The sequence below is a fragment of the Carassius carassius genome, chromosome 26, assembly GCF_963082965.1.
Source record: "Carassius carassius chromosome 26, fCarCar2.1, whole genome shotgun sequence".
Lineage (NCBI taxonomy): Eukaryota > Metazoa > Chordata > Actinopteri > Cypriniformes > Cyprinidae > Carassius > Carassius carassius.
In genome coordinates, this window is record NC_081780.1 from 11385938 (window position 1) to 11402772 (window position 16835).

The 16835-nt window shown below is 36.9% G+C and overlaps 1 protein-coding gene across 1 annotated transcript in view; it reads right to left on the reverse strand.

Moving 5' to 3' along the window:
* The window catches only part of LOC132105793 (mucin-2), a 49361-nt gene continuing 32526 nt past the window's right edge, over positions 1-16835 (reverse strand). Inside the window, exons 11-16 of the mRNA XM_059511199.1 lie at positions 14182-14412; positions 4876-4946; positions 4640-4750; positions 3800-3897; positions 1437-1506; positions 1-400 (exon numbers count right to left, since the gene is read on the reverse strand). Coding sequence (XP_059367182.1) covers positions 149-400; positions 1437-1506; positions 3800-3897; positions 4640-4750; positions 4876-4946; positions 14182-14412 — 833 coding nt within the window. The 3' untranslated portion in view covers positions 1-148. The remainder of the gene's footprint in view (positions 401-1436; positions 1507-3799; positions 3898-4639; positions 4751-4875; positions 4947-14181; positions 14413-16835) is intronic.

The following is a 16835-nucleotide window of genomic DNA, read 5'->3' on the forward strand; positions in this document are numbered from 1 at the left end:
GATCAAATAAATGCAGCCTTGGTGAACAAAAGAGCTTCTTTCAAAAACATGAAAAATCCCTTTTTTCATACATATGTATCTAATATATGTATTCATTTTGATGTTTATATGGCCTAACCATTGGTGCAAACAGTTGTTGTTGATACCATCACAGGTTGCTGGTGTCATCGAAGGGGTTTGCGATAACTGAGTTATGAATGAGGATGAAGAGAGGCAGATGAGCGAGGAAGTCGAGAAGATCAAGGGAGCGCAAACTGCGAAGTTCCCGCCTCACCGATGCCTCATGCTCAGGCCTGATGCCCCCTGCCTTGAGCTCCACTAGGAGTTGCTCTGCCCCAATGCAACCCTCTGGCACCAGAGCGCCCCCTGTTTGAGCCTCCAGCAAGAACAAGAACAACTGCTGTAGAACAAGCAGACATACTCAGGTTAGTATCAATGAAAGCAATATATATTCCATGTATGTATGTATACTGTATATTTGAGTTTAGGCTTTTTTCCAGGCATTAACTTGTGGTACACAGCAGCATCAGTCCATACATATAACATTCCATCCACATGTGCAAATACCTTGTGAATACATTCATTGGACATATGGCACCAGTCATCACCTATTGCACACTTCTAGATAGTCAGGGCACTGATGTCAGTGTGTGTATGTGTGTATGCGTGAAAGCATGTGCTTGGTTCACACGTGTGCTTGAGAAGGCTCAAGTTACAGCAGCCTTTTCCTACTCTTCTGTGAGCACACCTGTTTGCACAGTTAAATGCATCCGAGGTAATGACTAAAAGTGAGTGTGTATATGTGTGTGTGTGTGTGTGTCCTGTAATCCCCTGGCAAAGCGCCCACTCCTCTCTCCTCTCGCTCGATAACAATTCAAGTCCAGCTCACTCTGTAATTAGCCTCCCCTCTCCACCTAACCCCAAGACCGGGTAGGGGCTCAGTTTCCCTAACCTCCGCCGTCAACTTTTAAGTCTCCATGCTTTTCAGCAGCCAGCCCTCTCTGTTCAATGGGCCTGGTCAGGTCTTGCTACTGAATGGCCACCTTATACCTCTGCTTTATCCAAGATGAGCAGTATGTCTTTGCCTGATTACAGAGCACGCTGCACTGGATGTACACTGCCGGCCACTTTAATGAGATTACAGCCTGTAATCCATGAATACGAGGGAGGGGGAAGGCTGAAGGAAATTTTTTTTTACTTCGGCTCTCAATTCACATACAAGGTGCTTGACGGAAACAGCTAGTTTTACTAAGCCCGCGTTTGAGTTGGCCTTTAAAGTGTTTTATGGTCTCTATTTCACTGTAATTAGTTCCTACTGAGAGAGGGAGAGGGAGAAAGAGGGACAGAATTGCTAAATGGTCAGGAACAGTTTGCTAGTGAGTATGACAGATGTTCATTTTTACACTAAATAGCATTACCATTGATAGAAAACAAACCTTGGCTTTATAAAGCTTCATCTCCAGAGATTTGAAATCCATCTTGCTGATGAGGGAGCGCATGAAATCACTGTGAATTAAAAGAGAAGTTTCTCAGATTTCTATACACGAAAGGTTGATCAAATAATAATAACAATAATAATCATAATAAATCAAATATATTTTATATTAATTTATACTAATAAATATATGATATATTTATTTTTATTAGGCTATTATTTTAACACACATATATAACTGCTATTATCACTGTACAATTATTATATAATTTATTAAAATATTATCTTACCATTTTATCACAAATCAATATAAGTTGTATTATATATAATTATTTTCATTTATTATTATTTAATTATAATGAATAAGTAAGTTATTATTTATATCACACACACACACACACACACACACACACACCCACACACACACACATATGTATGCAAGGATGGCTGGTAAATGCTGCTGTATTTTGGCGGGTATTTTTCCAGCGGGGCCTAATCGTGTGGTGGGTTGTTTTGAGTTTTGTTGGTGGGGGGGCAATGATGCTAAAGTGTTCTGAGCCCATTGTGGTTGCTCATTATGGCCTGTCCCCTAAAACAATGATCCCAACCCGCCAGTATAACGGATAAAAAAAAAAAAAAACTGCCTCAGTGTGAGGAGGGTGTTTAGGGGACATGCTCTGGAGCAATGTGACCAACACACACCTACACAAATATACACTTGATCATGCACACACTGGGATAATTGCTTGGAGGCAGTGGCTATTCAGTCGGTACAGAGCTCCACTGTCCAGCGTGTGGCACAGTGATGGTCATCCCCATGCTAACGAGCCCCTCAATTCAGAAAGCATGCTGGGAGTAGAATAGCTGCTGGTACGCCACCCTCAGACTAAGCGCTATTGGCCCATTCGCTCACGGTTGTGGTAAGGCAGGAGGGGGTTTGATGGGAATGAGGGGAGACAGGCCAGCTAATGATCATTAATTGCACTTGGTTTGCAGAAAAAGAGCCCGAACTGCAGCGTGGATAATAGCCGGGGCAACGGAGAGCACGCCAGAGACAGAGAGGAGGATAATAGCGCTAACCCATTTCTATTGTTGCGCCCCATCACCACAGACCACACGCTTACGTAATTGCCAAAGTTTTGGCGGTTCTGGCAGGGGGGTTGTGAGATATGGTTGGATTTTTTTGGGGTGGGGCAGATGGGTGACCCATTTAAAGTTTGGGTGGACGGAGTTGTTTTGACAAGTCGGTTTTGGCGGTAAGTGTGTTTATGTTTTGGACCGGGTCAGAGAGTGCGAAGGAAAGATAGAGGCGGGATGCTAAAGGAGGTCGTTTCAGGTTTCCCTCCGTTTTTTGGTTTTGTATTGGTGCAGTGAGTCACGCAGTGATTCGCAGTTGAATCAGTCCAATTAAGCCATAGATTTACTGTTCTCGTCACTGGAACTGAACCTTCGGACAGCTCAGACCACACGCAGCCCACCCAGGACGTTTCTACCTATGCTTCCAACCCACAAAAACACACACAGGTAGAGGAAGACACTATGTTTTGAGGGAGCACTGCTCATATCAATCTCTGTATGGAAATACGGTGGTTAATCACATGACCAGCTCTGGGAGAAAGTGCCAAAGCACAGACAGATGGCGAACGCAAAAGGTGGCAGGAGAGACTTTGGACAGGCAGTCAAGGCACTGGATTTTGTCGTTCTATGAGGGTTATGTCCACTGTAATGAGTGAACATGGGTGTATATCAGCTAATGAATGGGGTCAAATCCATATCAGGGTTCAGAAGAGGTTGATGGAAAAGGTTAAAGCACATAAATGTCCCTATTGTGTCCATTCCAAAGAAACACCCATGTTCCTTTTCATTTGTTTCATTTGTCCACTAGTGCAGGGAAAAGGCATTGCTCACTCTCTCAAAGAGCAATGCCGTAAATCAGCGAAGAGGCGTGACCCCAAATCCCCTCACACACATAACCCAGGAAACCCAGAATGGGCCCCGGCGTTGAGTGGAAGCTGTTAAAGATCCTAAAAAAAGTGAGCGGGAATGAAAGAGCCTGTGTGTGGGAATTTTTGGCATATGGGCTGTAATGTAGCATCACAGCCAAATGCCCCCAAACCCTCATCACAGTAATGGACTTCAAGACGACACACGACCGCCCAGGCTGTCATGGGTCACCCTCCAGTCGCATGTCACATGCTCTTGTATTTTTGTACAATCGAATGGTACAGATGCTACAAACGGATATATACATTTTCGGTCCTACACACACAAACACTTATGAACTGTCCGCGAATATTTATGGAAGGTCAGTGACTCCTCTTCTAATGCTATTGTGTATGTTGAATGCTTGACCTGCTGACTCACTCGAGTGTGGCTATTTTCTGGGCCAAACTGGCCACTACAGCAAACAGACGCAGATCCGTAAGGCCTTTTGTCACTCTGAAATCAACCAGCTCCAGAATCTGAGAATAGATCATATACATATTTAAATACAAGCAAATCCATGTTTAAATTTAAACAATTATTTTTTTCAATGCATGCACAAGGGTTCAACGCAACACAGACTAAAATCAAAACCATAAAAACATTTCTCATTGCTTGAAACTAAATAAATTTCAACTGAAATAAAATATGTAAAAAATATTTTCGTTACAGCAAACTATTTTTATTGAGTTTAACTTGTTGTTTATCTTGATGAAAATAACTAAAACTACAACTGAAATAAAAATGAAAGGAAACTATATATACACATAAAAACTACTACTTGAAGTCACTTCAAGTAGTAGTTTTTATGTTTATAAATAGTTTCCATATATATATATATTACCTATAAATTATTTAAATTTAAAAACAATGTTTCTGTTGATTTTCTAGCAATCAGTAGTATTTCAGTGAATCAAAATGATTAAATGATGCAGAATCATCCTAAAACCAGGTATATATGTGGACATATGGTGCAGACCAGTGTACCCTGCAATTCCACTGGGCATATTGTGTTTGACACAGATTTTTTTGGTGTGTTTGCGCTGTTACCTAATTTGCATGATTCCTTTAGTGAAATGGGTGCTAAAACAACACAGACAGTGCATGCAAATAAATGTCGCTATCGGCCTGCACAAATCATTCTTAGTGAGTTGCCTCTAGACATTGTGAGAAAAAGGAGAGACGGGCAGATCGTATATATTTTTTTAAGATGGTGTTTACCCTGTACACATATATTTCCTCTTCTTCAGTCAGAAGTTCTGGGGGAATGATCTCTTTCAGTGCCAGCAGCACTTGGAGACAGCTCAGATAACCATCTCCATCACTATCAGCCTGCAGGCACAGAGTATTTCAGTCAAAGTTACTGACAGTTAAGTGATTACTATCATTACCAGCATATGAAAATGAACAAAACTGTTCTTTTTGATCTGGAAATTGTGGAATTTTCTTTTACTCACGGCCTCAAAAGCTCTTTTGTACATGGACAGCTTGTCCTGACTGAGGATGCAGTACTTTGCCAGAAAATCAACTGCAAAAGAGCACACAAAAGTATTAAAAAGTGGGTTACACTTTACAATAAGGCTGTATACATTAACAATAATTAACACAGCATGAACACATTTGAAACATCTACAGCATTTATACAGCTTAATTAATTGTATTATTTACATATATATGTATTATTTTTATACTCACGAAGGCTGCATTTATTTGATCAACATTACTGTAAAAACTGTAATATGGTGAAATATTGTTACAAATTAAAATAAGTGTTTTCTATTTTTAATATATATTAAAATCTAATGTGATGAATCTGAATTTTCTGCAGCCATTACTCCAGTCGTCAGTGTCACAGGATCCTTCAGAAAGTGTTTCAGGTTTATTCTAAACTTTTGAATTCCGATAATGCCCAGAAATCTGTGTTTATAGAACAGTAAAAGCTTTTTACTGTAGTCGCACTGTTATGTTTAGTCAAGTTTATCATGAAACACTGATAAAAGCATATATACCCCCAATTTATTAGTATTTAAAAAGTATATGATTATGCTGAACTTTATTCTTGAAAAGATGGCGCTGTATAAAACAGTATATAAAAGTGTAAAACAAATGTATTATCAATGTTGAAAACAGCTGTGCTAGTTAATATTTTTGTGGAAACCATACCTTTTTATCAGGATTCTTTGATGACCCCCCCCCCCCCCCCCACACACACACACACACAACCCCACCCCGAATTTAATTGAAATACAAATCTTTTGTAACACTATAAATGTCTTTACTGTCACTTTTCATCAGCTGAATGTGTCTTTGCTACGTAAAAGTATACATTTTTTCAAAATCAAAAATCTTACTGACCTCAGACCTTTGAATGCTAGTGTATTTGGCCTAAAGAACAATGCTAGGAAGCTAAAGCCATGTATTTTACTGTTTACCATGAATGAATTACAATGAAACCAGTCACATATAATGAAGCCTTAAGCACAGGGAAAGGCAGAAAATCACCAATTTGGCCACAAAGGGACAGACAGATGGGAGTGAAGACTAAGATGAGTTAGGAAAAGAGGATCAGAACTGAAAAGTAAAAAAGAAAAAGAGTAAAAAGGGAGGAAAGGAAGCTGTGGAGACCTCATTTAAGCTGCTGCCACTCCAATACATGAAATGAACAAGAATGATAGACAGAATGTACTGAATAATAGATCTATTCATCAGCGAGGCAGAAGAATAGAGAGGAAAGAGTTGATATCAGTGTGGATTTAAAGCACTGGGCCCAATAAGCTGCAGCCTGCTCACAGGGGGCCGATTCAATCTGCCATTTATCAGCTCACCCCTAATCAAACCCAGGCCTTGCATGGCCTCTCCCATTCACATGCAAAGTGTTACATTCGCATGTAGTCAACTTGACTTGTTAAGGCCTGATTGATCAAAACCTCTTGGTCCAGGGATGCACATCTGTTTGCAAATAACTGCGGCTAGCGGGAGCTCTGGTGTCACCCTGGTCCCTCAGCAGCGCTTGGATTTAGCTTTAAATCTGAAACTGTGATCTGTTCGGATCATTGAGCTGATCTGTATTCAATGAATCTCTCTTTATCTGCACTCATCTGTCTCAGATGCTCCCAAGACACTGAATCTGCTGTCCCAGTCCTGCTGCCACTGTCTGGATCTGATCAGACTGGGCTGCACATGTGTATTTATCTGGTTTCTCACTATATGAGATGTGCAGCCAGGACACTCACACTTGACAATTGTATTCTCTGTGTCTAGCAATGCCATGTCTGGCTCATGAAAAATGCATAGTGGATGCAGCCAGAGTCATGGCATGCTCACAACATGCACACGTAGTTTGGCAGGTTTTTAATTTAGTCTCGTTTTTCAGTAAAATATATATAACACATTTAGGACAAAAAAAAAAGGTTTATTCTCAGATAATATTTATCCGTCACCTTCATTTATCTATGTATTTGCTTATTTTAGAAATGTAAACTTTATATAAAATATAAAATAAACCATATTTATTTATTTTTGCTTATTTGGCATTTTATTTATTTATTTGCTTATTAAATATTGTTTCTTTGAGCATAAACCTAATTTATTTATGTATTTATTTATTTACTTTGCAAGTTCACATTTTTTAAGCTTAAACTTCATTTATTTATTTGCTTATTTAAGAAATGTAAACTTTATATAAAATATAAATCAAACCATATTTATTTATTTAGTTAGTTACTTATTTGGCATTTTGTTAAGCTAAAACATTATTTGTGTATTTACTTATTTATTTGCTTATTTTACAGTTTTCTTTAAGCATAAACCTTATTTATATATTTATTTATTTATCAACATAAATAAATACTTGCTTTATTTATTTGCTTATTTAAAAAAAATGTTGAAGCATAAACTTACATTTATTTATTTGCTAAGCAAAATCTAAGCAAAAACTTATTATTATTTTTTTTTTACTGGAAAACAAGATAACACATTTATTAGGAAAATGAGTTAAAGTGTAGAAGTGAAGAATTTTGTTTTTTTAATCAACATTCCGGTAAAAAAACAAAAGTTAGGTTTTTAGTTTGGCATATCAGTTATCATCTTTCTAACTTTCTTAAAAATGAAACCTGTATTTGGGTTTATTTACACTTACAGTACACCAATTTCTGCCTCTCTGTATCTGCACCAAATGCCTCATTTGACCTCCTCCCAAGGCCTTTGAACTCCACTCTAGTCCTGTGTTAAACTCCACCATAGATGTCTTTCAGACCCCACCAGAGAACTGCATCCCATCTCGGGCCACCGGTCCACTCGGGGATTTGTGGCTCATGGTGTGTGTGTGTGTGTATGCGTATGTTTTGGGGGGGGGGGGGTCTGGGACTCTGTGCCATGGAATCAAGGGAACAAAAGGTGCAGTGGAGTGAGAGATTGAGGGAGGAAGCAAAGGGAAACGTGCGGGAAGGGGGATGGAGGGGGCACAAAGCTCCTGGGCTAACGCCTCCCGCCTGATAGCCTTATCTGATTCTGCTTCAGCGGCTGATGGCTTTTTTTCCACTGTGGGCTTTGCTGCACACAGGTTGGGCCCTTTGGTGTGAAGCCTAGCAGAAAATGTTAATCAAGAGAAGAAGTCTTGAAAAAAGAGGTGGAGAGAGAGAGACAGAGAGCGAGGTAGCAAGAACAGAACTTCTCTCGTAATCTGTAATGTGAGTGACGGCAATTCAGTAGCAAATGAAAGTCCGAGAAAAAGGGAAGTGTGACGGGTGACAAGAGCCGAGCAATGTGCACCCCGTCAACCACATTTGCGCGTTTGTGCTTTGTTGCTCTCTTTTTTTGACAGAGTCACTCCTCTATGAGGACTGACGGCATCATTCTAGCCGGTATCATTCTATCCAAAAGGCTGAAGACGCCATTGAAAACTGTAGTCACATCCCATTTAACACTCACTCTTCAGAGCAGAACTTCACAGCTGTTTCACTGCAATGCACTGATTGCACGTCCTTTCACGTCTGTAGCCAATGAATAATGGATGTTCATTTTTGCTATTCTGGATACGGTTATTTCTTACTGTCTTAGAAAGTATAGGTCATTTTTCTTTTTTGATTTGCAGTTTAAATACATTTGTCGTGAAAATGAATGATGCAACTTTTTACCACATATACAAACAAGCATTCCCACTCAAAAGTAGCACTGTTATTCATACACAGAGACTCATTGTGCATTATTGAGGCCGTTTTGGACCTGTGTTCGTTTGTGGTCCATATTTAATCCTGTAGCTTTGTTTATGTTCATCATCATTCATATAGACTCCCTTACATAGTTTACTAACAAGGTCAAATTGAGTCTGCAGACTATGACCTCTTTTCTCAAATTGGGGTCGCTCTACATACAGTAAATGTCAAAGCATGGCAGTAGATATCAAAAGCGCATGTGTTGAGTGCTGTGATGGTCAAACCAAGGAAATTGAGTTTTTCTTCAACTGTGGGTGTTTTTAACTCTATTGATTTCTAGAAAATAAACTAAAGGCTAACACTGGACATACGTGCAGCATTTGTCATTTTATTTCATGAACATTTCCACTGCAGTGTCATTCCCACCATGTTTCTAGTTATTGTTTAATAGCATTCTAGTGGAAATGGCATTTTTTTATTATTTTTTATTATTTTACTTTATTTTTTATTTTATTTTTTTTATTACATTTGACAAAATTAGAGCTGGATAAAAAAAAAAGACACAATAAAAGTCACACAATCTGCTGACAGTTTCCAATTCATAACATTTTTAAATACAATTATTGGACATGATAGAAATGATTTAAAATATAAAACAAATATATATATATATATATATATATATATATATATATATAAACAAAAAAAAAAATATATATATTTGTTTTATATTTTAAATATTAATTATTACTTTAAATAAAGTAAAATGATTTACCAATTTAAAAAAAAAGGCCTTTCTAAAAACTAAAAAACTAAAAAAAGGCCTTTCATATATATATATATATATATATATATATATATATATATATATATATATATATATATATATATATATATATATATATATATATAGGCCTTTTTTCTAATAGCAAAAAGAAAAAAACAGACCGTTTTAATAAAAATCAACCTTTCGCACAGTAAAGTGCCCTTATTAGAAGTAAAGCCCAAATGTTTTGCTGCATCTTTAACACTTAATGGTTTCCAAACATAAGCTAGCATTTTTTCCTCATAGGGTTTCACATTTATGGGAGTAAAAACAAAAAATAAGTAAAAGATTTACAGATTCACTGAATTTTCATGTCTGCTCTTGAGAAGTGTGCGGCCCTAAAAGCATTTGGACGATTGAGACAGACTTCGAAATCTATGAATGTGATTGCACTGGTTAAAAATGTTAAACTAAAAAGGAATTCACAGTATTTACATTTACATTTAGTAATTTAGCATATGCTTTTATCCAAAGTGAATTACAAATTAGGACAATAGAAGCAATCAAATAAATTTGACACACACACAAACACCGTTTTGTCTTCATTTCGGACAATATCAATATATGTATTTGGACACTTATTGTTTGTAAGATGTTACTGAAACGTTACTTGGTACCTGTGTGAATCTGAGAGGAGCTGATATCATACAAAAGTAAATATATTTGATATGTATACTTGATTTTGTTATATAATACAAGACATATATTATTCAGAAATTTTTACTTCTTACTAAATGCTTTTTGTGCCCGCTGTGGCTGCTTTCCTGGCCGACACCACACACACTTTGCATGCACTCTCTGCCACGTGCTGGTCGCTGTGGTGCTTACCCAACTGACAAATAACTTATGCAGGCCGTCCAACTCTCTGCTGTGCTCCTTGATTATTCAAAATTTGGCACTGTACTTTGGTCCCTTTGAACAAGTGCAGGGGGCAAATTTTGGCAGATCTCTCGAAGCTAGCTTTGTTGTTGGCCGCCGGACACGTGGCTCCGCCCCTTCACTGCCCTTGAAAAGGAGGGGGAAAAAACAAACAAAGACACACGCAGGCACCACACTCCTCCTGCTGGCTGCATGCCATGCACTCTCAAACACACACAGACCACAATCCCTCACAAACCACTACTCCCTGATCTCCCTGATAACTCCACAAAGGGCAAATCATCTGTTATAACTTATCTACAGCGATAACCCCACAATGACCAAATCATCTGCCATTATTGCCGCCGCTCTCCTTGACATTGTCCCTTTATTAAGGGCATTGTGGAAAGGCCCACTCTGTTTGGACACGGCATAATAGAGTCTTTGACAGATTCACTTCTCTCCCTCTCGCTGTGAGCTTTGACAACAGCGAGCATATTCCATGCTTCGTGCTTGTCAATAGCCGTACTGTTTGTTTGCCTAGTCACTCTGAGCTAATGGTAAACACACACAGCTATTCCATCCTTTAGCGCTGTGCAAATAGCGCTTAAAGGCACTGTACCCCTACACACACACACATGCACATGCACATGCACACTCTCTGGTCTTTCAGGATACTGAGCTTTTGAAGAAGCTATTCAACAAGGGAGCCACATAGTCAGCCTCCTACACAGTCTGAACACTAACCGCTAGCAAACTAGCAAACAAGTAGGGTGGGGCAGACTCAGGTCTACCAGGTGTTCTCTGTCAATGCTTACATTTATCAGAGATCTCCACTTTCTCCAAGTGACCAGAAGTAACGAAAGATAAGGGCAACTGGACAGATTGTATGAACGCCACCACAAAGTTGTAATTATGAGTGGGGAACTCCAAACTTTCTTTAAGCCCAGAGTTTGTTTGTTGAAATGAATTTTTGGACTCACTTTATATTGAGTGTCCTTAACTGTACTTACAATTAAATTAATCATTTGATAAAGTGCACTCATTGTGTACATACTGTACATGATTTTACATTGTACTTAAGTATATAATATAATAAAACTAACTAAAATACAATAATACTGCAAAATTATGATTATATATATATATATATATATATATATATATATATATATATATATATATATATATATATATATATATATATATATATATATATATATATATATATATATATAAATAAGTGACCCTGGACCACAAAACCAATCTTAAGTTGCTGGGGTATATTTGTTGCAATAGACAACAATACATTGTATGGGTCAAAATTATTGAATTAATTAGAATTAAAAATCATTAGGATTAAGTAAAGATAATGTTTTATGAGGATATTTTGTACATTTCCTACCGTAAATATATCAAAACTAGATTTCATTTTCAAAGACTTCATTTGGACAACTGTAAAGGTGATTTTCTCAGTATTTTGATATTTTTGCACCCTCAGATTCCAGATTTTCAGATAGTAAATAGTTGCATCTCTGACAAATATTGTTAGCTTATTTTTCCAGCTTTCAGATTATCTATAAATCTCAAGAAAAAAAAGACTAATGACTGGTTTTGTGGTCCATGGTCACATATAACAATTCAATTTATCAACTGAATAAAATATTAAAAAAGCAGAGTTAAAAAAAAATTATAATTGTTTTTTTTCTGTAGAAAAGGTGCATCGCCATCTTGCTCTGACCACAGTAACTTAATCACATCTGATGTAGTAATAACATCAACTCATAAATACAAACTTCCCTGTACGTGAACGTACCATGTTTGAAATAGTATACTAAATGTACAACTTTAGTGTGTACTAAAGAATTCTAAAATGTACTTTAGAATTTAGTGTGTACTACTTTGTATTGTACAGTATATGCAAACTTTAAGCATCCAGAAAGCCACATACTGTCAAAGTATGTACTGCTTATTAATATGTTCTATAAAGTGTGAATGTGCATAGAATATGTTTCACACAAAATACTGTAAAACAGCCATGTTGGTACAGTCATACTGAAGACATAAGCCATGTCTGTCTTCTATGTCAAATATTGTGACTTCTTTTCTGTGGCCTCATGGGATAATAAAGTGCCAGTGCATATGTACTTCAGAAACTCAGTGTAAATAGTAGGTCATGCAGGTAATTATTGCCTACCATGTTTAATGAATGCTGCTCATACATACAACTTATCTGAAAAACTGAATTTGGGATACTTAATTAAGGAAGTATGCACATACTTGGGTTAACAAATAAGGGCTGTTACAACTATATACTCTGTATGCGCTTGAAATCATGTATATTTCCACTGTGAGGAAACAATTATATGTAGTTTAAATGACACTGGCCATAAATATCTGACTATTTGAACATTATTTAATGAACTTTAATAATAATAAAAAAGAGATATTGTGGCTACAAATAAAAAATTTGTTCACACGTCTTATCAGTTCACTCATTTTAGGTAAAATCATGGCCACATTGTTCTAAATTGCTCCCTCGTTTTAGTAAAATTGTGTTCACGATTCAGCTACTGTAAATGAGCAAACAAATTGCATATTGCACATATTTATAAGGCGTGCATGGGAACAAATTATTAATTCATAGCCACAATCTATTTTCCACCCTTTATGTTATGTAAGGGCTCGGTATAAAACATATTAAAAAAATTTTTTTTTTTTATTGAACTGGAAACCACGCACTGATTTAAATGTGTAACTTATTGAGGTCAGGTGACAACAACCAAGCATACTAACTTTTTTTGAAAAATAATAAGCAACAAATAGTATATACTGTCTAGTATATAGTATGCTAGTATTCCATTCTAAACACAGCCAAATACACGCGCCAGTGCTACATACACAGCAAACAATGAATACCTTCTGCAGGTAGGGGCAACAGAAAGGGAAAGCACAACGGAAAGGGGGAAAGATGGGAAAAATGAAAGTACAGGGAAGGCCAGACCTATTTTGGGACACTTGTCATTTGTGCATTGATTTTTTGGTCAGTATGGAGAGAGTGGGTACAAATTATGTCTAATTAGGGCTTTTGAGTCCCTAATGAGGAGCCACACTCACAAGTGTCTGAGAGGCCTCACACATATTCATACACACAATTTATGGTGAATGCCACCTCGTTCCGAGGGAATCCTATCGTTACAGGAGAACCAGAGGACTCTAAAAACAGTGACAAATGCGAGTCACTTTGAACCAGATTCAAATCCTTAACATTATACAGCCTTCTTTCTCTTTTCTTTTTCCCTTTCAAACTCCTCTTACTTTCATCCGCATACACACAAAGAGCAACACTCATCTCTGATGTGAGCGACAGCTGCATGCTTCCTCCTCTTGTGCTTGATTAGGAGCTGAAGGGACCTGTCCAATCAGGCCTATTCACACAATGCCCCTGCATTCACACAAGCCCCGTGACCTCCCACGACCCCTCTGGAGCTCCACCCCTTCACCTTGACCTTCAGTGCACACCCTCACTCTCCTCAGCACTCCAAACTGCATATCCAATCATGAAAAGGACTGGCAAATTGGGACTATAGGCGTAGACCGGCAGAACGGCACTCGAAAGCATAGCTAATTAAAAAATCAAGTGCAAAACTCAGAGCTCTAAACTAAACAAGAGATGGTGGGGCGACTGGAGTGTGTACACAGTCTCAAATTACAGCACTGGGGTTCTCTGTTTGAATGGCGTAAGCTTTTTATTGTCCTTAAAATGAAAATGGTAGCCTACTGAAAGGATCTTATCAATCAACAGCTGAAATTGCCAGTTCATACTGGCAGACTTGTAAATAGGTGACTTGGAAATGATGTCAGAGTACATTCACCTTATTAGTCTTCAAATTCAGATTGGTTTACACATGGATTCGTGTACTTACAGTCCTCAAACTTAGAGCAAGGGCTCTGATGAGTGGGCTCTGTTGGGTCTTTTCCATCCTGAAGTTTGGAATAAATCTGCAGGGCTTTATTCTTCCTCTCCTCTGTCTTCTTCCTCTCCTTCTTCCTCTTCCTCTTCTCTTGAAGTCTGTCGGACCTGTTTCTGTGCTTTTCAGCATGGTCACTGGTTCCGCGTTGCGAGACCAGTATGGTCCCCCCGTTTGTTGGGCTTTCTTTAATATAGCAGAGATAAAACCATATAACATGCATATTATTATAGATTGTTACTTGTGATTAGTAACCTAATATAAATTAATATAATATATTACATTTAAATAAATGTAAAAATAAATATAAATTGTTCACAAAAAATAAATGTAATATTTTATATATCATATATCATATAATGCATAATTTTTTATATATATATAAAATATATATATATATATAATATTATATAATAAATATATAATATTATATATAAATATATTTAAAATATAAACATAACATATTTTTCTAAAATATGTACATGCATGTGTGTGTATATATATACATAATCAATATACACAGTACACACACATATATTATGTAATCAAAAACTTTTATTTTGGATGCGATTAATCGCGATTAATTGTTCGACAGCACTAATATATATGCTGATTTGTTTGAATTTCTCAAAATTAAAATAATGGATGCCAGTAGAATAAAAAAAATCATGATTTCCATCCAGTCTTTAGAAAGCATATAATAATGGAAAAATCATTAAAGGTTATGATTTCTTTTGCATGTGTTTAAACATTATTTTTAAACCAACCATAGCACTCTCTTGTACTTAATCCCAGTTCGAAAACCCCCACATTATGGCTTACTCATTGGGCCCAAGAAATATGAGGACCACCCATAAAAAAATTCTGATATGATGACCTTTAATATTCTATATTTCCTTCTAATTGCTTCTTCTCCTAAACTAAAACTCATTTAGTGTATTTTTAAATATAAAATAGAATAAAATAAGATGTAACCCTTTGATAAATCACTAAGTGAGAACACAAACAATGCCTTCTTTCTTTTTTGTACCTGTACTTGGCTTTTTCTGTGAATCAGATACCTATGGGCTGTCTGTGGCAGAATTCTTAAATGTTGCTCTTAACTCTTCCATTCAAAATGTACTTATTCTGTTTCCTTCCTCCTTTACTCTTCATAATCACATTTTCTGTCCTTCCTCAAAGACACCATTTAAAAGCAAAATGCTCTCTTGAGAGATCTGGAGGTCTGTTGATTTGCCAGCGTTCCCAAATTAGCAGCTTTCATTAGAACTCATTGAGAAGTCCTCACAAAGCACTTCCTGCGTTTAGAGACACAAAGAGTGAGATCGATTAGCACTGAACCTGTGGGGGTTTCTGGATTGTGTGTTCTTCAGCATTTAAATCTAAAACACTGGACAGTGATGTGGCTTTGTGCTGATGTGTGAGAGAGAGGAGAGCAGGAAAACCAGCTCTTATTCTCATTAACACAACTACACAAGAAACCCTGAGTCAGTTTGTTAATCATTGTCCCACAAAGACTCATCTTGTTTTGGCTTCCAGTTTTTATTTTTTATTTTTTATTTTTTTTTATCATTTCTGCCTTATGTTCCTACATCTGAAATTACAGGATGTGTCAAAGATTCAACAGTAAATGTATTTGTTCCAACACTAAGACTAAGTGGTTGTCCGCTATAATATTCAGTATTATAGACAGCAGGTGGAAAGAATGCAAAATGCACATAATAAAATGTAACTTATCATTGTGCATAGTTAGTTCACTGAAAGAATTTGGTTTGTCCAAACCAAAACCTGTTTTAATGAGTTATTTGCTGCAACAATTTATAATACTATTTGTGATTATTAGATAAGATACATGCAATATTTTTGTTTACCTTTGTACCATAAACAGGTACATATACAGGTACATATTTCTATATACATATATGGAGGAAGTCAAATGTCTCAAGGCTGGATCCATAATTTCTTCCTTGTAATGGTTGTGTTTCCATCAAAAGATTATGTATGCTATGTATACTTTGATCGTTTATCAGTATTATACACAGTTAACATATCTTAAGATATTACAGATAAGAGCAGCTATCTGTGCTTCTATCTTAATTCTGATCATATAGGCTAATACTGCTATGGATCGCTCACCTTGGCAGATGCCGATACATCACATTCAAGATTTAATGGTGTGAAAACACCAGCCATATTTTATGGTTTTGCAAAACGGGCAAATGAGACGTGAATAAGGACAGTTAAGCACTTGCTCGGCTCTAAAAATGGGCCATAATGGATCTGTGATCAGCTCTGTGCAACGTGAGAGCACTGACAACGAGGCACCTTCGCATAAATCCTGCAAGGGCAAACGGGTTTACATAGTTTATGATTCATAGTTTATGATCCACAGACTGTTGGTCCTTGTAATCTGAGTCCGCAGCCCAAACATGATGATGGAAAGTTTTCTGTTCATGCAAATTTTATCATCAGCGAGTCAAGGAAAGTTATTTGTTGTTTTGTGTTTTACAAAAAATCTGGCAAGACTTCACACGTGAGATCAGAGAAAGTCAGGCTGTACTTCCCATTGGAAAAACATATTTTACTGACTACTGTTCTAAAAATACAGA